General features: G+C 41.9%; 4 protein-coding genes across 5 annotated transcripts; all 4 read left to right on the top strand.

Annotated features, from left to right (window-relative positions):
• The first annotated feature begins 40 nt into the window (after positions 1 to 40).
• On the top strand, positions 41 to 2,312 carry LOC115673933 (uncharacterized). The gene is made up of 4 exons (XM_030596200.2): positions 41 to 612; positions 720 to 795; positions 1,214 to 1,306; positions 1,847 to 2,312. Exons 1-4 carry the CDS (start codon positions 497 to 499, stop codon positions 2,156 to 2,158), a joined length of 597 nt encoding a protein of 198 aa, XP_030452060.1. The 5' UTR covers positions 41 to 496; the 3' UTR covers positions 2,159 to 2,312.
• Positions 2,313 to 3,442: 1,130 nt separating this feature from the next.
• LOC115673932 (probable 3-beta-hydroxysteroid-Delta(8),Delta(7)-isomerase) lies at positions 3,443 to 6,559 on the top strand. 2 transcript variants are annotated; one of them, XM_030596198.2, is made up of 5 exons: positions 3,443 to 3,540; positions 4,783 to 5,009; positions 5,713 to 5,859; positions 5,948 to 6,056; positions 6,166 to 6,559. In XM_030596198.2, exons 2-5 carry the CDS (start codon positions 4,862 to 4,864, stop codon positions 6,428 to 6,430), a joined length of 669 nt encoding a protein of 222 aa, XP_030452058.1. In that variant the 5' UTR covers positions 3,443 to 3,540; positions 4,783 to 4,861; the 3' UTR covers positions 6,431 to 6,559. The 2 variants fall into 2 exon arrangements, with proteins under 2 accessions (XP_030452058.1, XP_056175809.1); XM_056319834.1 differs by having other exon boundaries at positions 3,450 to 3,540; positions 4,751 to 5,009.
• Positions 6,560 to 9,493: 2,934 nt separating this feature from the next.
• LOC130140453 (protein SRC2 homolog) lies at positions 9,494 to 10,622 on the top strand. Its single transcript, XM_056319832.1, has one exon. It carries the CDS (start codon positions 9,593 to 9,595, stop codon positions 10,307 to 10,309), a length of 717 nt encoding a protein of 238 aa, XP_056175807.1. The 5' UTR covers positions 9,494 to 9,592; the 3' UTR covers positions 10,310 to 10,622.
• Positions 10,623 to 12,891: 2,269 nt separating this feature from the next.
• Positions 12,892 to 17,598, top strand: LOC115673930 (uncharacterized). Its single transcript, XM_030596196.2, has 4 exons — positions 12,892 to 12,913; positions 13,717 to 13,928; positions 16,401 to 16,516; positions 16,963 to 17,598. The coding sequence occupies exons 1-4, from the start codon at positions 12,907 to 12,909 to the stop codon at positions 17,435 to 17,437; spliced, it is 810 nt and encodes a 269-aa protein (XP_030452056.2). The 5' UTR covers positions 12,892 to 12,906; the 3' UTR covers positions 17,438 to 17,598.
• Positions 17,599 to 22,305: the final 4,707 nt, after the last annotated feature.

The following is a 22,305-nucleotide window of genomic DNA, read 5'->3' as shown; positions in this document are numbered from 1 at the left end:
CTATTCCATCTCTCTCCCGGGCCAGTCTTGCCGGAACCCGGGTCCCCATGGATCGGGTCCATACAAGGAATTTCTCTCTCTCTCACACACACACATTCCGCCATTCCGGCACATGGCCGAAGGACCTTGGTCAAAGTAGCAGAACGAACGACGAACATTACAATTTGGCCATCTAACGTAGAGATCTAATAATTCTGATTAAAACTAAGAATAGCATAGCCTTCAGACTTTCAGAGAACTCTTAGGATGATTGGAATTTCTTGGCGATGCTTTTATCTCTTTCTTCACCCCCAGGTACTCGTTCATGTCTCTGTCAGACTTCCTCTAGAGATGGAAGGCATTCTTGGGCTTCTTTATTCCAAACATATAAGCTCACTCCATCTCAAACTCTACGCCTTACCAGGTCTCATGGGTTCTCATATTTGTCAATCGTCTCACGTTTTCTTCATCAATTCACTGGAGAGAGAGAGAGAGAGAACAATTTTAAGTTGCTCGAATGGGAGCACTGAATTTGACTATCCAGGTTCAGAATGTTGATCCAACCGTGACCACTGCAGAGTTGGAGGCATATTTCTCGTACTGCGGGACTGTGGACAAGATCCAGCTCCAGAGGCAAGGAAAAAACTTCAATTACAGACTGGCTTTTCAAGATTTTGCCCAGACCTTACTCCTTTTGATGATACCAATGGTTCGATTAATTAGTTATGATGACGGCACAGGAATAAGGACGAGTCCCAATCGGCGCTGGTGACTTTCAGGCAGCCGTTTGCGTTCCGGACTGCTCTTCTTCTCGATGTAAGGAAATAAATGAGTTTAAGGGTTTGATTCAACTTACACGATCTCATGCACTTCAGGCTTGTTTTCCTGGAGATAGTATTTGTTTGTGTCGCTTATTTAAATAAATGAGAATGGCATTGAACTTCTCTATTGTTTAATCTCTCTGGCTTACAGCTGCTGAGAATGCAGAGTACTTGTGGATTACCTGTTTCATTTGATGTTTTCTTCTGCTTCATTCGGAGTCTCTTGGTCTATTTTGTCTCTGATTATGAGACGTTACCCGAATTGATGGTAGTGTATCTCTAGAAATTGGTCTGGATGAATGCTTCTAAGAAATGGTTTGATACATTTCACGTCTTTATCAGCTCTGGAATGCTTTTTTAGGCTAAATTATATATACTCCAAAGTGTTCTAAAGCAGCTTCTCTTATCTGCAGAATGCACTAGTTGGCAGGCAACCGATTCGGGTGTCGCCATCAAAGGATTCAACAAATGATCTTCCTTCAATTAAGTTGGAGAGTGACACCAAGGTCTCTCTCTCTGTCGCCCCTGCTCTCTCTTGTGTGGCATCACGTACATCATCTGCATACAAGCATTTCTAAACTTCATCCGTTCCTGTGCTCTCTTCAATGAGTTCAATCGGTAGTTCGTTCCTGGTTAATCCTCATTCGAGCCCAGAAAATGGATGTTCATTTGAGATCGCCCTCGATTTTTCATGAATCTGGATCTAGGCTACAGATCAATGCCATTTTTCTTGTCCTGACTGTCTTGTTAATAATTCACAGTTGAATCCCTTCTTGCCTGGCCATAGGAACTCTAATAGATTCACCTAGTCAACTCAAAGAACATCTGGGGAAAATAAAAGGTTAATAGTTAGGCTATTCTTTGGACAGAACCGAGAACTCTGGTTGAATCAGACCACAACGTTCCTCCAGGCAGAGGCAATTTGTACTACAACGCATTTGAGATGAATTCCTGCTACAGTTTTTCGAACCTGTGACTTCGTTGCATGTTGATTACTTTCTCAGTTGCACTTCCCCAATCATCCTTATAATTTCATCGAGTTACAGGATGATCAGGAGCACGCTCGGCTCGTTCCAGGCGTTCTTCGTCCCAATGAAGCCGTGACACCAGGAGGCGCCACCAACATATTGGACAGGACCAGGGACAAGTTGGAGGAGAGGTACAAGTTGTCCGAGAAAGGCCGACTGGTGGTCGACCAGACACGCTCGGCGATTCACACCGCCGAAAAGGCGGCAGAATGCTTCAGATCTTTGCTGGCAAGCAATCCCTACGTTGCCGCTGGTCTGGTGTTCCTATCCGGGGCGCTTTATAAGGCTGCAATGTACGCATCTCAAGTGTCGGCTCGGAAAAAAAATTGACCCTTCAAAACTCCAAGACCCAGAAATTTACACCCATGACATAATACTATAATGTCGTCCTTGTACAGCACTCGTCAGATTTGTTGAAACATCTGATGAATGTAAACTTCTCTGATTCAATTATAAAGTTTAAGATCGAGTACTGATCTGCAAAGTGTCCAGATTTGTTGCGTTTCGTTCTGAGATCAGGTTTCCAGCAGATCATGGCTATGCCGCCGCGTTCGGACTCAACTAGATTTACTCGGCCGGCATAAGTTGCCAGGGCGATACTCTTCTTATCCGGCGTGTGGCTTCCTCTACTTCTACCCTCCTCTGTCATTCTAGAGGTCTGTCAAGACGAGCAGTATCTTTTTTTGAGCATCTTACCTGAGTAATCCCTCCATGCCCTCATCGAGCCGGATATATGCCTAGCTTTTCCACAAACCACACGTCCATTGGAGCAGGTTCTATTCCGATATCATATGTAACGACTTGATTCGATTCACATGGGCTTAGCTCCCGAAAGGAGTATCTCGAGCAATCACACAAAGCGGTTACAATTTCGGGATGGTTGTTGATTTATGAAATTAACGCGAGACTTGGAACGTTGCTCCACCGATTATGTACGCAACCTGATTGGCCAAACGCAGCAATCTGTTGATGATGTGAGTCACGACCCCATGGAAAGATTGAGGCATACAATGGGGACCGGAATTTAACAATGGGGTCGTAATTAAGACTAGCTAATTACTGGCTATGTTTAATTTATTTTCTCATCGTGTTCTCTGTTTTTTTTTCTTTTTTTTGGAGGGGGGATAGCACAGGAGATATACTTCCTTTTCTTAAAAGGAAGCGCCATAAAAAGAAAAATACTTACTTAAAATGTAATTGAACTCCATATTAGGTCAATTACCAAATAAAAAAAAGAAAATGACATAAATAATCTCTAAATTTTGACCCAATATACAATGTGATTTTTGAAATGTAAATTTATTCGATGTGATCCCTTAAGTTTAATTCAATATGCAATGTTATCCTTGAACTGTTACTTTTTTTAATATCGTTCATAAATTTTTAGTACAAATTCAATTCAGTTCCTGAAATATATGAAAATGTTTAATATAGTTCTGTCCCTGAACTTGAATTAATCAAAACACTATATTAATATAGTTCAAGTATTATATAAAGTAAAAGTTCATGGATCACATTAAATATTAAAGTAAAATTTAAGAATTATATTAAATAAATTAAACATTTATGAATTAAATTACACGTTAAAATAAAGTTTAGCACTTACCTCTAAAACAAATCTGTCTGTCATCTCTTCTTTCTTAAAAGTACAGTTCCGATCTCTCTCCTTTCTCTCTGCCATCTCAGACTCGGTCTGTCCACAGTCTCGCCCTGTAAGTCTCTCTCTCTCTCTCTCTCTCTCTCTATCTCTCTGTTACCAAGTCTTGCAGTCGTTCTCGCTGTCCCAAATTTGATAGTCTCGGAGATGAGATAGTTTCCGAATCGAGCGACTCGAGTTTGTGAGCAGATTTGTCGGGTGTTTACCGTTTGGCGAAGTGTGTGGTTCCGCCTCGAGAGGCGGCAATGGCGACGGAATTTTCATGGGTTGTTCGTCTTTTGACGGGGGAAATCGACCCGGCAGTTGGGTCAGTGCAAATTGGGTTCTGCCTGAAACGTGAATGGGATTGGTCGATTGGAGCCGGTGTATGAACCTTCCGTCTCTTCGGATCTCGGTCAACGGTTGAATCTTGCTTCAAGTTTCTCATAGTTTCTGTCTCTCTCTCTGTGTCTGAGCAAACAGTCAAGCTTGAAAACGGTAGAGAGGTCAAGTGTTCTCGACTTGGGTCGTTTTCTGAACGCACTCTCCGGCACCCCGCCATTGACTTTCTCGGTTTGACGTCCGAATTGGCCTCTCTCTCTCTCTCTCTCTCTTACTTGTCGCCATCCATTTGTCCACCCTCTTCTCTGTTTCAATAGCTGTAGAATTGAAGTGTTACTCAAATGCAATGTGGTCGGATTAAGAATGACCATCGATCCGAAACTTAGCGCAAGCTTGCGTTCCGATCGATCTCCGATTGTTATAGTCATGCAGCAAAGAGAATTCAGCCTTCATTCCAGGGTTCGATTTCTTTGACGGATCAAGAAATGGAATTTATTACAGGGTTCCATTACCCGCTCCCACTCCAATGGTTCGAGCATACCCTTAAAATGCATGTTCTTCAAGATCCAAGCAATTGAGATCCTTCAAAACAGTATCTTTGTGATGTGGCGCATCTGTTTTCTGTTCACTGCATTTTCCATTGTCAACTATTGATTTGTTTTCGTTACACCTTGCTTTTGATGTCAAAGTTCAACAAATCGTGAATTTGCTACCCTTACGCAAGGTGTGGAAATTGTATACCTCAAGAGTGTTTTGTTACCAGCAACAAATTTTGGCAGTGTAGAACTTGCGTTTTAGGGCTGTACAATGTCACTGTAGTTATTGCACAGTTCAAGCACAGTGACTGTTAGTCCTGTGGGATCATACAGTGATTTTTTTTCGAACTTGTTAATGTTTTGGTTTTCAAAAAGTTTGGACGTAATGATTCTCGTTATTTCTATCAGGCAACTGCTCTCTAACTTACAAAGTCTTGCAGAGACACTCACAAAAGGAGTAAGAGGATCCTGGTTTGAGTCTCCACTTGTTAAGGCAGAAGCCAGAGAGAGCTGAAGAAAATGGAAGCCACTCAGAGTCCTCACCCTTATGTCCCCAGAGATCTAAAACTCCCTGGTTATGCGCCAGTTTTACTTTCACAATTAACTATCCTTGGTGTCTACGGCATTGCTTCGGTGCTTGTTGTTGCCATCATTTGGTTTATATCTGGTATGCTCATTCCTCTTCTAGATAAATATTCTATCTAAATGTTGCTTGAGCTCACAATTATTGATGCACCTAAAATAAGGTGAAGTTAAGGAATTTGGAAGAAGAGAAACTTACTAGGATTTGCTTCAGTTAGATCTTTCTTCCTCTGTGCTACAGGAGAAACCGCGATGCCTAGTCTATGTAGTTGTCTGAAACCCTTGTTCCTCATCAATTGATCCTTTTGGTTAGCAGTCCATTTTTCACTCTCTTGCAGAAATTTGGTCACCGAAGCACCTGTTCTATTTTCTTATTCCCCTCACATTCTGTTTGTTTTACTCTATTGAAGAAATTTGGTCACTGAAGCACCCTGTTCTATCGTCTTATATCCCTCACATTCTGTTTGTTTCTTCTTATGACAATTAAAAACTGACATATTTATCAGAAAATGTGCCCCCCTGCAGATAAACTAAAATAGCTGGTCTCAAAGCCTTTTTTTTTTCTTCCTTTTTTTGAAGGTTTGGTTTGGGAAGCAACATAATCTCTGGCTTGAGTGAATCTCGTTAATTTGTGTCCGTGCAAGACATAGAGTTTTGCATTAGCATTATTGGCAATTCGAGTTTACCATTGAATAGGATCACAATATCCTTCTAATTTGTCCCACTCTTCCTCATTTGTTTGGAAAAGCTGAAACATTTCATCATATTGATATTTCCATTTGTTGCAGGGCGATCACCCAAAAGGTCAACTGTCGATAGAATACTCATGTGTTGGTGGGCATTCACAGGCCTTACTCACATGATTCTAGAGGGTTATTTTGTTTTCTCACCAGAATTTTACAAGGATAAATCTGCCTTTTACCTGTCTGAAGTCTGTAAGTGATTTTCTGCCACTCTTGTTTCCTTCCTTGGTTGGCTCATCCAGCTTTTGGTGGACAGCAGCTGAAAAGATACAATTGACAGGGAAAGAATATAGCAAAGGTGACTCAAGATACGTAGGAAGGGATTCAGCGATTTTGGCTGTTGAAGGACTAACTGCTGTTTTAGAGGGTCCAGCGTGCCTCCTCGCAGTGTGAGAATTTTTCACTTGATAGAAAATCAATTCCATGATATTCGACCACATTAGAGTGTTTGTAGTTCCCATCCGTTGCCTAAAATCTCTGTATTCTGATGCCTCACAGTTATGCCATTGCAAAAGGAAAGTCGTATAGCTACATTCTCCAGTTCGCGATATCCTTGGGCCAGCTCTATGGAACTGCTGTGTATTTCATAACCGCTTTGCTGGAAGGTGATAACTTCGCTGTTAGCCCGTTGTATTACTATGCCTACTATGTTGTCATGAACTCCTTCTGGATCGTGATACCCACAGCCATATCCATTAGATGCTGGAAGAAAACATGCACAGCATTCAATAACCAGGGCCAGAAAAAAGTAAAAAGCCGCTGAGGCAGATCTTACTGCTTGTTACATGATCAATGTATCATTTATCTTTGGATTTTGTCCTGCTTGATTGCTTATTTATACTTTGCCATTGACTGATCATTAGCAATAACAAGCATATTTTGCGTTTCTCAACTTTTGGAAGGCAGTGATGGCTGAGTTGTTGAGGTAAAGCTTTTCCAAGTGACCATTGGGCTATTTGATCGATGACTTTGAATATGGCATTTTGATGTGGAATCGTTCGATTTGTTTGAAGCTTTAATCCCCTGTTATTTCCTTTACTAAGATGATGGAACTCATGGATAGCAAAAAGATGATGGAGTCATGCTATATATAGTACTACAATGAGAACTACCTCTAACCTTCTTAAACAAGGAAGATTTGGGTTCTCTGTGATTTTAAGCTATCCTGGGCAGACTGTTCTATGTGCTTCAAATTATTCCGACCGCCACTTATGGTGTTATCCCAGTTGAGAGAAGCCATTTCCCTCTGGATCAAACTTGAGAAGCAAGAGGCTAGCTATGCCTAACTAAGTCAGCAATCTGGAAAGTGTTATTCTTAGATGGCTCTTATTTTCGCGAATATCTTCCTTCCCTCGCTTTGTTTGGATTGGATAGGAGGATTTAGTCTGGTGAGCAAAAACTGGTTCCGACCGCTATATCCCGGAAGGGAAAAAGAGAGAGTATTCTCGTTTTTGCGTCGGCGTTTTGCCAATGATAATTTAATCCTTCTAGAAAGTCAACTGCTCTGTAGCCAACACTTAGCCTCCTTTTAGATTAGTGATTTCCAGATTTCCCAAAGATACTTGATAAGAATTGTATCCTAGTGACATAAGAGCAATAATAGCAACCCCACAACATGTTTCCTTATGCATGCACATGAAAATCATCTGTCGCAAACACCGGGTTATTGGCTTTTATTGTGATTAGTGGTGAATTCTCACAAGTCATGAGATTGCTGATTGATTAATCAGACTCTTTTAGTATATATTATGCCATCAGTTGTGCCCTGGACCAAATCTGAGAGAGATCATGACTCTTCATCAGCATTGTTAGGGTTGACTAATCAGCTATAATCTGCCGGTGTGGGGAAGTCACGGGGTAGAAGTGTGCATTCTTCAACACTCCTGGCTCTATCGGTCTTAATAATGTTCAGAAGGCACCCCTTGTACTTTCTTATCTTATTCGGTCTTAGAAAGCGTTTGCAATTGGAGGAATCGCACACCTACTCTGTAGAAAAATTGAGCTGCCAAAGCTTGGTCGACAAGTCAATCCTGAGGGGGCATTACATGCACGAAGGCAGCTTTCCCGTTGCTTCCTGGAAATGAGGCCACTGATGGTTACGTCCGCTTGCTCTTGGCCGGTGGTCCATTTATAGAAACATATATCATACAATGATGTCACGGTTTCTTATCGGATATGTTTGTTTGACGTCTTTGCTTGGATCGTGCAATACCGCTCCGTAAGTACACGTTAGTTATACTTGCAACACGACACGACACGCCCGGCTCATGTTTCGGATTAATTGGTTGCTGTTCTTTCTTCGGTTGGCCCATAGGTTGTTGTTATCGCTGTTCTTCTTCTTCTTGTCTGTTCGCATTTCGGATTCACTGGTTTTGGGAAGTCAATATGACCCCCTAGAGAGTCCAAAGATCAAGATGGGAGAGACCCTTACCCTTTTGACTTGTTCCTCCCCCTTCACACTCTCTTCAGGTATAAAAAATAATAATACTTGCATTTTCACAGTCCGAAGTATTTGGATTCGTTCTTCTTGCATCCGAATTTTTCCGTACATGAATGGTGTACCAATAACTCTTTTTTTTTGTACCAATAGTGAGCGAGATAGTTTAGATGCTGGAATATTCCATCTCAAAAGTTTAAGGTCAAGAGAGGCAGCATGTGTATAACGTACATGTACTTTAACACCCCTCTTATGTGCGAGTCTAGTTAGGAATTGCGCGTGTAATTTGACTAATGGAGGGGTTACGCACGCGAAATAAGCTGGATCTTAACCTAATTATGATTAGGGATGAGCGATTTCAGGTTCCTTATAAGTTTCACCTGAAATTTGGAACCTACCCTCGGGTACAAGTTTCCCATTTTTTAGAACTTAAAACCTACCCGTCCAAACCTGGAACCTATAACATACCTTGTCACAGGTTCCAGGATAGGTTCTAGGGTCTAACAGATTCCTTTTTTTTTTTAATTGCATTTTTAGTTAAACAAAATAAAAATGAACGCAACAATACTAAACAAGCTTGTCATTCATCAAAAAGAATACAAAAGACTAGTTTCCTAGATTACGGTTCAAATAAATATAACTAAAATGAGAAGTCATTGCGTGAATCGATACTAAGGGTGAGTAGTTCCATATTCCGTATAGATTTCACCCATGATAATAGATTCTTTATTTTTTGGAACTTGGAACCTAGCCTATCACAGGTTCGAGAGTTGATTCCAGAGTCTACTCAGGTTTCACCTGTATTATTAAATGAACAATTGCAATGAATCATCACCTTTAATAAGCACCACTTATTGCTATGATCCACTAACCACAACTTATATTTAGATACACGAATAATATGAAACATTAATAAGTTATAAATTGAAAGCTCCGACTAGTGGTTTCAGATCATATATTCATCATTTAATGTTATGAAACACCTGAAGATCACGAGAAGATAGGTTCAGGTTCTACCAACCTAGAACCTGGAACCTAGAACCTAGAACCTACCCTGCATACCTTGTAATCTGGAACCTATAGGTTCCCATTGGTCAGGTTCTCTGTTCTGGAATCATGCTCATCGCTAATTATGATACCATGTTAGAATACTTAATCCAACAGCTTACGGTATCGTAAAAAGATCCTCCACCAGTGTCTAAGATTTGGGGAATATCCTAATGTCCTAAGATTTACATAAAAATGCAAAATAATAAATCTTGGGTTTGGCGTTCTTGCGAAGCTCCATATTCCGCGGTTTCACACGCACGCGCACGCGGCGGGGGCCATCCTTGATCAAATAGTTTGATCCACCCAACCGCGTTCCGCCTTCTCTTATATATCTCCTGCAAATTTTCTCCCTCACCCAAAAGGAGAAGCTTCCCAGCTCCCATCCTTGAACGTTCCTTCCACCCTCTGCGAAGCCGAGCCGAAACCGCGAGAAGAGAGATGGAAATGGCGTACACACGCCTTGAACTGCAGGTGATCTCATGCGAGGAACTCAGGGCCTTCAACTTCTTCCAGAAGCTCTCGGTCTTCGTGACCGTGTCCATCGTCCCCGGCGGTGACGACCCGAAGAAGCAGCTTCGGCCGGCCCTCCAGCAGCAGCGCCACAGGACGCCGACCAGCAAGGGCGGCCATCGCAACCCGGAGTGGAAACACGACATGGTGTTCGACCTCTCGGACGTCTCGGCCCGGGACTATTCGGACCTTTCTCTCAAGTTCGATGTGCGGCTTCCCAGCGTCGTGGGCAGCCGCTCGATCGGGGAAGTCCGCGCCTCGCTTCAGGATTTGGTCGACGATTTCAACGGGGCTGTCCAGCAGCGAGGCTACCACGTGAAGAACGACGATGGAAAACGCATCGGGGTCTTGAATTTTACGTACAAGTTGTGTGGGAAGAGCGGCGAGGTCGGCAACGAATTGGCTCGGGTGGAGCCTTCGTCCAGAGCTCCGGTCCCGGGTCATAGTGCTACAAACTTCGCTTATTTGGAGTGGCCTGACTTGCCGCCCCAGACGCTGATCCGAGGGATATTGAACTATCAAACGTATTCTTCATCGCTGTTGCTACAAACAACGAACAAGAAGGACGTGAGCAAAGCTTCCACGGGCTACGGTTATCGGCAATCGTGGTACTCCATGGTCGGACCACCGCAGGGGTCATGCTGATCGGATGGCGTCACTACCCATTCATCGGGGCATCCCCGCAGCCATCGAACTTCCCCCCTCATCTGCAGCCGCAAATTACACGGTTCACGATCAGCTTAGAGCTTGGATCAGCAAGCATTGACTTTGTTATGTGATGTTTCGTCAGTCTTAGACTCTTTAGAATACTGTGAATGGCAAATAAATGTATCTGGGTACTCTCATCTGTACCCAAGGTGACCGTGGTTTCACCATAAACATCATCTCAGCTTATGTTCCACCTTCCTGTACACACTGGTCATATTATATAGTGCAGAAGATGTTCTTAAAGATTCAATCTTTGTCACGAACTTTTCGAGCATCCCGTAAGTCCTGCAAGCACACGAGCCATGGCTCCATCACATGCATCTGGAATTCATCAGTCAAGCAAAATTTGAGCGAGCATTCAACCTCTCTTTCGCCAATCCAACCTCAGTCAACTGGTCAAAGCTGGAATCTTTCTCTCGTGAAGAGATGAGAGCGTGGTTGGGTTGGGTTGGGTGGGGGTGTGGCATCAACATCAGCTTATCTCATCGCTGGGGCACTACTGGGTCCTCATGATTGGAGCACAGGCAAATCTTTCCGAAACATTGGAATAAAGAAGAGGTTTCGGGGCAGCTTCCTTTTGAAAATGCACGCCTTCGGCGAGTCCCTTTTTGCCTCATTGGTTGAGCTGATTGTGCTGATGTTGGTATGCCAAGATGGAAAGCTTGACGTTGAAAATTCAGAATGGAAAGGACAGTTTCGCACGACCAGAGTAGATCTGCGGTCGGACGTGGCCCGGCGAACTCCGGGGTCGGGGGGGCGGGGCCTAGCCTAGGCTCGCGAGAATTTCAAGAGATAGAGAGTGAGCATGGGGCCGCGGGACGCCGAGCCGCCGCGGCGATGTGTTGTCGCGGCTTGCAAGGGCAGGGGCGGCTGCGGCGGCGGCGGCTTTAACGAGCGCTTCAACGACGACGGCGACCGATGATGGCGGCGGCCGAGCTGCGGCGGTGGAAAGGTGTGGCAGTGAGAAGGGGGGGGGGGGGAAGGAAGGAGAGAGAAAATGGTCTGTATTGGTTGTTATTGTTCACAAAATGAGGGGCATTTTGGTAAAAATGCATTTTCTTAACGCGCTTTTGTCTAGTTTCTTATTAAGTTGTTTTGGGCAGCAATATTTATTTATTTCTTTCTTATAATGAATGTTTTTAGCATTAAAATTTATCATGCCAGCATGCCACAATAGATAATGAACATAATTAATGGCAAAATGATTTGATGGCACAATTCGTGTTGCTCAAAAGGCTTTATTGCATGAATCGAAAATTTAAGAGCTCAATTGCACAGTCAATATAAATTTTTAGGATTGAAAATGGAGTTAACGCATCTTAAAAAAAGGCTAGTTTTTTTAATTCCCTCCAACCATTGCACTACACTACACACATTGAGATCATCCGCTTTGACTTGACACTTGTAATTGGAAGATACCCATAAGTATTCGTTACCCATCGAAAGACTTACGGACGGAGGAAAATATAACCCAATCAAAAGCCGAACCGACAAATCGAGGTCTTCATTACACCCGATACCAAACCTCTGCGGCGGCGATCGTGCTCATTCGATTCAATAGAAAAAAGTCACCCTATGTTGGCGATGTATCACCTCAAAACTTATTTATCTTTCGATCGTACCGGTATATTCATAAGACGCGGGCAAGGAACATATAACAAATACTTGATTTTCATAGTCAACGATATCCCACAGAAGAGTCATAAGTCCGATCCCTCGATTAGGTGTTTAGATCTCTCGAATAGATTTTCTCAACGACTCCCAAGAGAATTTGATGAAAGACTTCGATTGGGTCATTTAAACGATGTGTGTTTGACTTTATTGGGAATATTAGGAAAACATTTGGGTGGAAAGTTCATTCCACCTATGGAATGTTCATAATGGGGATTAAATCGAACGTCGAAGTGGATCTAATTTCTCATTTTAGTTCTTGACAGTATGTGTTTTTTTTTTTGGTCAATACAATATGTGTTGATCAAGCACAATAAGTAAAAACTGACCTAATTGTCAATACTCTAGTAGCTCTATGACATTGTACTCATTAAGGTACCCTTCCGGGGTCCCTTTCCCCGGATTTTGCCACGTGTCCAACCTTTTTTTGGTACATCCTTACCCCCACACTTAACTATATTTCCCTACAAAAGCAAAATCAAATCTCCCCTCCCAAATCCATTTGTCTCTACCCGGCCAGCCGGCACTAGGCCTTGGACCACGGCAGCTGCCGGCGATGGTGCTCGTCGTGCAGACGGTGAACCCCATTCCCTCGACACCACCGAGGCCGCCCCGTCGACAACCATTGTTCTGAGGAACGACTCAAGGACACACACTCTTTCTCTCTCTCTCTTCCGTTATTTCCTTCATCTCTGTGGCCGCGGAGCTCGACGGTGCCGACATTAAGATCGCCGCCTATAGCAAAGCCCGGTGCTGCATTCGTCGAGTGCTCGTAGACGGCGACAAGCCTTCGTATTTAGAGGTCTCGAGTAGCCTCTGTCGTCTTCGAGGCCTTAGGAGATGATGCCGAGGCCTTAACGTCGATGGAGGGTAAGCCGGTTTCGGCAGCGAAGGCTTGGGGTGGATTTGCACTTGAATCACGATTACTTTTATAACGCAATTATGGGATCACAGCCAAAAAAAAACAAATGCAATCCACATGCAGGTAACGTTTGTGTCTTAAGACTCTTAACCATATAGTTGTTTTTTTTTTTGTGTTGGAAACAGAATTTTATTGAATCCGAACTCTCAATTTCCACAATTCACTATCGGAGCATCAAAATAGAGTAAAAATCCCAAAGGGATTTGGGGGGTTTGTTACTTTGTGGCATTTGTAGATTTATTTTAGGAGGTGGTCAATTTAGAGGTCGCTCTCTATGTTTTGTGTCGTGTTAATTTCCTATTCCACGTCACTTTTATTTTTTTGGTTCGGTCGATTATAGCCCTCGTCGGCACTTCGATACTTTATTTTAATCTCAAGGATCAATATGGATAACCGCGAATTAAAGACCCAATTCGCTAAGAAAAAATAAATTCAGAAACCATTGGCATTAACAAAAAAGGTTCAAAGGCCAGTTGTGATTTCATCTCTAATTAATTTTTTAGGAAATACAATTATACGTCGAATCACATTCTATTTGGAACAATATTAAAACTTAAGAACACATTTTTTATTTCAATTTCAAATATATATAGATCGACATTTAATTTCATAATCTGTAGAAATTAAAGTGTTTGTGTGTGTATATATATATTTATTATTAATTTTTGGTCAGCTATATATATATATATGTATATTCACTTTTCTGAGGGGGAAGGTGAAAAGGATGATCTATTTGTTTTTGTCAAATTAGGAATGACAATCAAGTCGGAGAGATTCGCCTTGCAGAAGAAGAGAAGTCCCTCAACTGAAGAGAAGGACTCCCCATCAATGAACGGCGGCGGCGGCGGCGGCGGCGGCGACGCCGCGGCGAAGCTCGAAAAAGACGACGTGATCGCCAGGCTCAAGGACGATGGCGATTTCGATCGCCTCCGCCTCAAGCTGATCCGCAAGCTCAAGGACAACGTATCTCTCTCTCTTTCTCTCTCTCTCTCTCTCTTCCGTGGGCACGTGTGTTTTGAATCCAGTCAGTTCTTGGGTTGCCGAATGTGGAGGCTTCACGAGCTTCGTAGTCGTGGGTATGAAGCTGTTTCGGGGGACGAAGCACTGTTAATGTTCTTAGCTATTGTTCGTGTTGTGTGTGATTCTTGCCATGATGAATGTTTAGTCTCGGGCTATGCCTGTTCTGCTGATTCGAGGATGTGATTAGCTTAAAAAGAAGTTAATTTAATGATGTGGCATGGGATTACGGGGAATGGGAAATTGGGTATTAGTTTTTATCTGGGATTTTGCTGCTTTTGTGCTCTAAGCTTTGGTAGTTCTAGTCCATGGAATGTTTGGTTAAATATAAAGCAAGCACGTGATGTTGCTTGCAATGTTCTGTTTTGGGCTAGTAAAAACAGCTCGATAGCATAAAGAAAGAGAGAGTACGTGTTTATGGAGGTTTAGCATTCCGCTAGGCACAAAGGATAGGAAATAATGGGGTCAGGTCGGGTCGGGTCGGGGGGTTTCACATCCCAATCCGATGTACACAATCCCCTTTTGGTGTGGGTTGCAACGCGATTCGCAGCTTTATCTGTGGATCTTCTCGGGAAATGCCGCGGGAGGTCTTCGGAATTACGCCTTTAGATGCTGAATTATGCTGGTTTGACTTTCCCGTTGTCGCCTTCCTCATTATCCTTCGAGCCCTTGAAGAAGAGTGAGGAATCCATCTCAACCACAAGCTAACTCTAGAGCTTCTAACACTGCCATTGTCTCTACCTCCTCGGGACAATTCGTTTTGCCAACCTCGTTCCTTCCTACTATCCATAGCCCAAGGTCCATTAATATCTATCACCCTATTCCATCTTGACTTGACTTCCAACTTTGACTTATTCAGTTGGAAGTGATTCTTGTTCCACCGACTGAGCATCCGTGTTCATTCTCACTGACTACTTCTTAAGTCTCACAGCTCCTCCCGTGCTTGCTAAATTCTCCTTATCATTCCGTCAGGTATAGGTTGTTGCTGTCCAAAAGGAGCTCCACTTCTTCGTTTCCATATAGATTACACTGTATAAACCAGCTTTCTCAATAACTCCTCTCTTGCTTTCCTTGTAAATTGGTTCCTTTGTAAAGGTTGGGCCACTCATCTATCATTTGAAGAGACTATAGCTGGATATATTTTCAACACCTATTGCGAATCGTACACATGGAACGCAATTGTGTGGCAAAAACATATGCTCAGTAGTCTGGTTGTTCTCAAAAAGGGCATTGCTGACCGTCAGTTATAATTTTCTATTACTGATGTCTCCTTGTGGCTATGGCACTAATGAAGACTCTCCAATGGAAATGTTCTTTGGGTGTTTGCCTTGGTTGCCGCAAAGAAAAAGAGTGAATCATCTGCAAATAAAATGTCTGAGAGGATAGCCTATCGTAAGCTTTGTTCATGTCTAATTGTAGAGCACATTTTTCCTTTTTACCTCTCTTCCTAAGTCTCAACTAATGGAAAGCCTCATGCACAATGATAATGTTGTCTTGGATAAGCCTTCTTTAGATGAAAGCACTTTGATAAGGGGATATCAATTCAGACGGGATTGGTTTATCTATTTGCAAGAATTTGGAAACTATTTTATACAAGAAGCACAAGCTGATGGCTGTAAATTAAATAGGTTCTCAGGATGAGGGTCTAGAAGGACCAGATATTTACCCTGTTGTTGGATAAATGTGTGAATGCGAAATATAAGTCTTTGAATCATTGTAAGGTAGAAGGCAGTTTCCCTTTTATTTGTCATCGGGCATCTTCTTGCTATATATTTGGTAGCATTCTGTCTTGGAGGTGCCCCGATTGGTGACTAAATCACCTCAACCATATGCATGCAATAGAAAGAAGTGGAAGAAGAAGAAAACTGACGAGTGTAGATATTATGGAAACCTTGATCTTGATATAAGCTTTCAAAATCATGGATTGACTCTGAGTTTGAATCAAAGTTAGTTTGTTGGTTAGTCCACATCACAATGTGCATATTATCCACTAATTGTCACATCAGCGCTAGTACAGATATTACTTTATGATCTTACCATTTTTAGATGACGCAATATAGACCTTTGATTTTGTAATTCCATGCCAACTAAGTTTACCCTGCATGTAGCGCACACACATGTAGAATGTGTGTACCAGTACCCTGTACATGTTTCAGTAAACTGTCTCCATGCCTAACCTCATTCTAGGTATCTACCCTTCAAACAAGGTCTTCTTTTCATTCTATCATACTAGAAAATGCTTCATTATGTTCCTCAAATATCTGCTTTGTTTGGATGGGAATCTTTTCAGGCAACATTTGCTCTAATTTTACCAAAAAATCGAACCGTTAACCCTTTTGTGGATTTGTTTCCATCTTCATATAGATATTCTCTAATCAAATACTATTCTTATAATGTTGACTATGAAATGTACTGTAGGAGGAACTGCGTTACAAGATCATCGCAGTGGTGAAGCAGTCAGCTGCACTTAATCGTCCAGGTGCTGAGAGTTTGAAGCCCAGGCAGCTTTCTGATGCTATATATGAAGAGGTGGGGTAAGTAATTAAGCTCTTGGATTTCCATCTGATGCTTATATCTTGTGAAATCCTGCCAATTGTTTGGAAATGCTTATCCTGTTTCGTTGCCTATAATTAAACGCGATGTTTCTTCTATAGTAACTTATATTTGGTATGTACAAGGGAGGTGGATGGCTACCTGACATATGGGGCACAATTTTTTTATGGACATAAATATACTATGACCGAGACATTTGGAAGTAACATGTATCGTCATGCATTTGTATCTCTGATCAATCATTAAGGAGTGTACTTGTTACGTGCTTGCTTCCAGAAGGGCAATGTTTTTGCAGGTTCTGAGAACTGCATGAACCTTGGTTAGGGAATTTTCTTCCCAATTACTAGGCAAATTTTTTGCTTATATGTGTAAAATCGTTGAAACTATTCTGAGCTTGATTATGCAGTATTTTCTTTCTTAATTTCAGAAGCAAAGTTATGGGCCAGATTTCTGAAAGCCTATGGGAGATAATTAGATCAGCTGATGGCATGAAAAGTGAAATTGAAGATACAGTGCAATCAATGTGTAGTAAGTTATTGAACCCTTTTGGTAAAGACATGCAGACACCGTTGCAGAGAATGGACTACAGCAGATCCTATGCAGTACCATCCAGTGAGACCAATGCAGTATTCAATAATGAACAGAAGAAACCCCTGGGTTTCTGTCTGCCCGGTACTAGTCAGAAAGATGGAGAACAACACAACGAGAGAGTGCAGGTACCAGTTTCTCATGAAAAAGGGTTTTCTAAAGGTTTGAGGGATGAGCAGGACCCTTCGCGAGAAGTTTTGATTCCAGACGATGTTGATATGGGTATCCCACCAGGTTTTTCTGCCGATGTCGAAAACCGGAAGCTCTCAAATGATACTGAGGAAGATCCTGAACTGCCTCCTGGTTTTGGTTGATTAAATGCTCTAAGAAGTGAAGTACCGACAATGATGTCTTAGATGATCTCTAAACGTCCATCTTGAATAACCAAGGGCAATGATCTGATGTTTTGAGGAGGCACAACTTCCACTATCCACAGTAGAGTTCAGAAATGAATGAATCCAATACTCTTTGATCATGACTCTGTTGAGTTCTTCAGCTAGAATACATTCTGTCCTTATTTTTGATCATTGAAAGTTGCTAGCAAGAACAGATAAATGATGATAAAAATTGCCAATTTGAAGTGCAAACATTAGCTAGATAATCCATATCATTACCAATAGATGATTGATTCAGCGGTAGTAATCGTTGCTTTCCCTCACTCACCAATTCAAAGGGTATATCATGCTGAGATAGAATGAAGTCCGACCAGTAGAGACCAGACAATGAATAAACTGCCGAGAAGCAGTAGGATTTTTTCACACAGACAAAGGGAAATTGGATAACGATATAGGTTATTTTACATCACAGGATAAGATCCATCCATGGCAAACTCACTCCCACGCCTGCATCAATTGAGGTGATGTTACTGCCACCGTCTATTGGAAATGATCAAGTCACAACCAATAATGGCAAGATGCCAATGCTAGAGGACGATCCGCTCTTACTTGCTATCAAGAAGGCTGAAATTATAAGTGCATTGATGACAGAAAATGATAAACGCCTTGCGAAGATTGAGGAAATGTTGAAGTAGTTACAGGGCCCGCAGCATTCTCTCCCACTTGATCTATCAGTGTACAAAATGGTCAAGGTGCCAGAAAAGTTCAAAATGCCAGAATTCGAGAAATATAATGACATCTCTTGCCCTAAGCACCACTTACACATGTGCCATGTATGAATGATCCAGTATGTTGATAATGAGCCCCTCATGATCCAGACTTTTCAAGCAAGCTTAATAGGGCCGGCGTTGACATGGTATATGTCAAAGGATGTAGACGCTTTCAAATTTTGGGATGATGTCGCCGATGCATTTGCCAAGCAGTGCCAATTCAACCTCGACATCACTTTTTCTCGTGACGACCATGAACGCACTGAGAAAAAGAAGAGTGAATCGTTCAAAGAATATGCCACGCCCAGGTCACCCCAGAACTTTCTGACGATGAACAAATTAAGCTATCCGCCTGATTGGTGCCACTGCTGAGTCACTTAATTGGCTTGTCCTAGTAGGCGAACGAATTGAGACGGTATTGCGCAGTGGGTGGTTCACTGAACCCGCCTCCACAAGCAAGAGACTCAGCACGAAAAAGGAAAACGAGGTCCTGGCATACGTGAATTTCACATACACCTAGAATGCTCATCCTCCCCTGACAATTCAGATGAGCGGTGGACAGCAGTCGACCTCAGGCCAGTAGTCGCCCCAAAGGCGAAGTAACAAAAAGCAGTTCACGTTACTCTCTTGGCCTATGTCTCAGATCCAGCCCGTTCTCCTGGGAAAGAGGTTGCTTGCTAAAGAGCTAAAGCGTGAAAATCCTGAGCGTTTTCCCAATTACGATCCCTCCAAGGCATACAACTATCATTTGGGTGAAATGAGACATTCCGTCAATGACTGTGTTGTCTTGAAGAATAAGGTCCAGAAATTGTTGGATGCAAAGATGTTTTCATTTCGCAACAAACCACCCAATCAGCCAGGAGGCGCGAATGTCGTCATTGAGTAAACTGAAGACTCAATTTTTCTCCCTTAGAATATAAGCATATTTAATAGTTTGAACCCTCCCTTTTTTTTTTTGGTCGAATGAACCCTCTCTTATGTGGGAGCTTTTTTTGCTTTCTAAAGTCTCATTTGTTTTCTAGGATTCCCAATTTTCTGAATTTTCAATTATGCTTGGAATTTTAGTATTGTAATTTCCATTCCAACAAATGTAATTTGCTTGAATTATTCAAAAGAATTACAAATATTTTGTTTTGAGGGCATAAGGAAGTATCCCAAACCGGCCCGTTGATGAAATCCAGCCATGTAAAGGAAAATGTTATGAGGCCTGGCTTCCTCATTTCTAAACTTTTGAAATAAAACGAACGTTTTTATCATTTTTTAAAAGGATCAAAGAAAGAATCGTGGTAGAAAGACGTGCATGCTCATAGTCCTGTTTGTTTTTCTAACTCGCTCAATTCGTGTCTCAGAGCATACTCCCCCTTGATTTGTTATTACAAAGGGGCATTTGAAAATGACACAAACTAAAAAGCACATCAGACCCTGGTGATGATAGCAGACCGACTAATCCGATAGGGGCAGTTTGAGCGAAGATCATCCAAACTTCGAGATAAAATGTGGGGCAAATATCAGTCCCAGCGAGTTAGAGAGAGTGCTGAGCATTCTTTGACTCCATGATGAGCGGAACATCATTTCGTACAAGAAAGTCGGGGGCAAACCAAGAAGAGATTACCCATTCTGAAAGAGAAATGTATGTCTTATTCCTTAACAAATTTTGGAAATGACATTCCATCCCTTTTCTTTTACAGGTGATGACTGAGGTGCATGCTAGACCCTAATGTGCTAGCGAGCTGGATAGAGCACAAATGTTGGGACCTCTCGAACTAAACTAAAAGGATGTATCTTTTTCCTTATCCTAGCCCAAGTTTGTGCAAACAACTAATGTATTTTTTTCCTTAAAATGCAGGGATTGTTCAATTGGGAGGGTAGACTAGGGGGCATGCAATCCCCCAGTCCATAAAAAAAGGGTATATTTCGTTCCTAAAGTTCATCCACTTTAGTAAAAAAATAACATATCATTTTCTTTTATATAGGATGAATTTGAGTAAAGGTCTAGTACAAGCAACTGGAAAGGACTTTGCATATGACAAAATGATGCCGATGCTAATCATGACAATCATTGGAGTCTCGACGGTAGTCATCGAAAAGGATTACGATGCCTATATCAGTCGAAGACATTTAAAGTCAAGATTAGCTTTGCTGCGAAGATTCCCATGTAAGTAATTGCACATGCCCTATGCAGTCAGGAGTCAGATGATTCCCGAGAAGCCCTCAAAGTGCCAGAACCGCATTGACACAACATGCATCGAGAATAGGACTGCCTAGTTGGGAGCACCCTTAGCTATAGAGGATTTCATTGGAGATTCAAGATCAATCAGGAAGGAGTATAAAAAAAAAAGACTCTGCTAGCTTTGAAGACAAAATGGAGGAAGGGTAATTTGGTATCGTTCTTATTTTACCCTCGGTTGTTTCATCACTAACATTAGCTCATGCTATTCTCAACAGAAATTGTCGGCATTCAAGAAAGCCCAAGGAATTGTCAATTTAAACTCAAATGAAGGGAGACATGAATGGTAATAAGGTATCATTCCCAATTTATGTCCCTCAAAGCGCCATTCATTAATATGGTCTCTTTTATTGCCTTGCAGGTTTGCCTCACCACCGCTGCAGCACAGGTAAGTATTTCTTTCCCTAAAACTCTTTTTATAAGAGTAGAAAGAATCGAACAAAGAGGAGCAATTTAAAGCAAATAAATGCTTAATCCTCCCCCAAATGCATTGCATGTCTTTTGGAAAGGAATTTTGCACAGTAATTTTACTTGTTTAATTCACTAATTGCATGTGAAAATTTTGACAATTCGACGAATGGTGTCGAACTGCTCGAGTATGCCGAACAAGATGTGTTGGGATGACGGAAGGCAATCCTTAGGCCATACACATTCCCCTATATTGATCACTGGTAAGACGAGTGAAAAGATTCCATGTCTGCAAGGTAAATAGATTTCTTGCATAAGGTACGATAGTCAAAATGGTGAGAGGCAGTTCATTTCTTTGCCCCATACACTATCATTGATCATTTGCTTAACCATTTTGAGCCCATACACCTGGAGGTTCCTTTTAAATTACCCCTGTCAAGAATCACCCCACACTGGGGCAACTAGAGGTAAGTCGGCAGCACGAAATGAGAAAAATTGATGGAAATTTTCTTGCTCTTACTTGTATCAATCTTCAAGTGTTATTATTACAGGTGAACTCTCGCAATAATTTAAGTGTCCTAGGATGACAAAGAGCAGTTCTTCTTCTATCCCATACACTTATATCCCTTGTTAGCCCATTTGAGCTGGCGATTTCATTTCATACGAACCTAGTTAGTGATCATCCCTCACACCGGGGCAAGGCGAAGGTCACCACAGTTCGAGCATCGTGGTCCAAAGTGCCGAATGAAGATGAAAACCCTAAGAGCCTAATAATATTATTTTGTTCAAACTTGTCTAGGTTAGTTCCTAACAACGCCAAAGGAACAGCAAAAAATGAATCAATAAAAATTAAGGGTGTGAAAAAGCAGTGTGCTTGGTAAAAGTAAGGCCAACGCCCATAAATGAAAAAATGTACTAAAAACTAGGGGCATAAAAAAGCAGTGTGTTTGGTAAAAGTAAAGCCAATGCCTATAGACAAAAGTGATCAAAAAGTGAATTCCAACTATAAAGGAATTTGTAACCCAAGCAAATTTGCAATTGTTGGACAAAAGTCTAAGAAGCCAAAGCGCAAATTATCTCGGGGAGTTTGCAAAAAAGATCTCGACCATGAAGAAGAAGACTGGTAACAATGCCAAGATGATCACCAATGCTCATCCCTTATTCACACATTTTTGAGCCTAACGATCCTTTCGTTTCTCAACCCGTGAGTCGAGCCTACGTTACGTCTCTCATGAAGTCTCTTCTGACTAGGGCACCTGAATTAACGTAGAGTTTTAAATGTTTATAAATATCGCTCGAGGAAGTGCGAGCAAGACTACTTCTATCTCATTTTGTAGGGTTCTTGACATGTAAACCCAGAGATGATTGCGGAGTATTTTCTTTCATGGCCTTGACTCAGACTAAGCCATTGACCAAGCCTGCATTATAACCCTGAAGAAGAC

The sequence above is a fragment of the Syzygium oleosum genome, unplaced genomic scaffold, assembly GCF_021117445.2.
Source record: "Syzygium oleosum isolate NSW1041296 unplaced genomic scaffold, Sole_v2.1 Sole_v2.19, whole genome shotgun sequence".
In the NCBI taxonomy this organism is placed as follows: Eukaryota; Viridiplantae; Streptophyta; class Magnoliopsida; order Myrtales; family Myrtaceae; genus Syzygium; species Syzygium oleosum.
The sequence above is the reverse complement of the archived record's forward strand: the minus strand, read 5'-3'. Positions and strand labels throughout refer to the sequence as shown.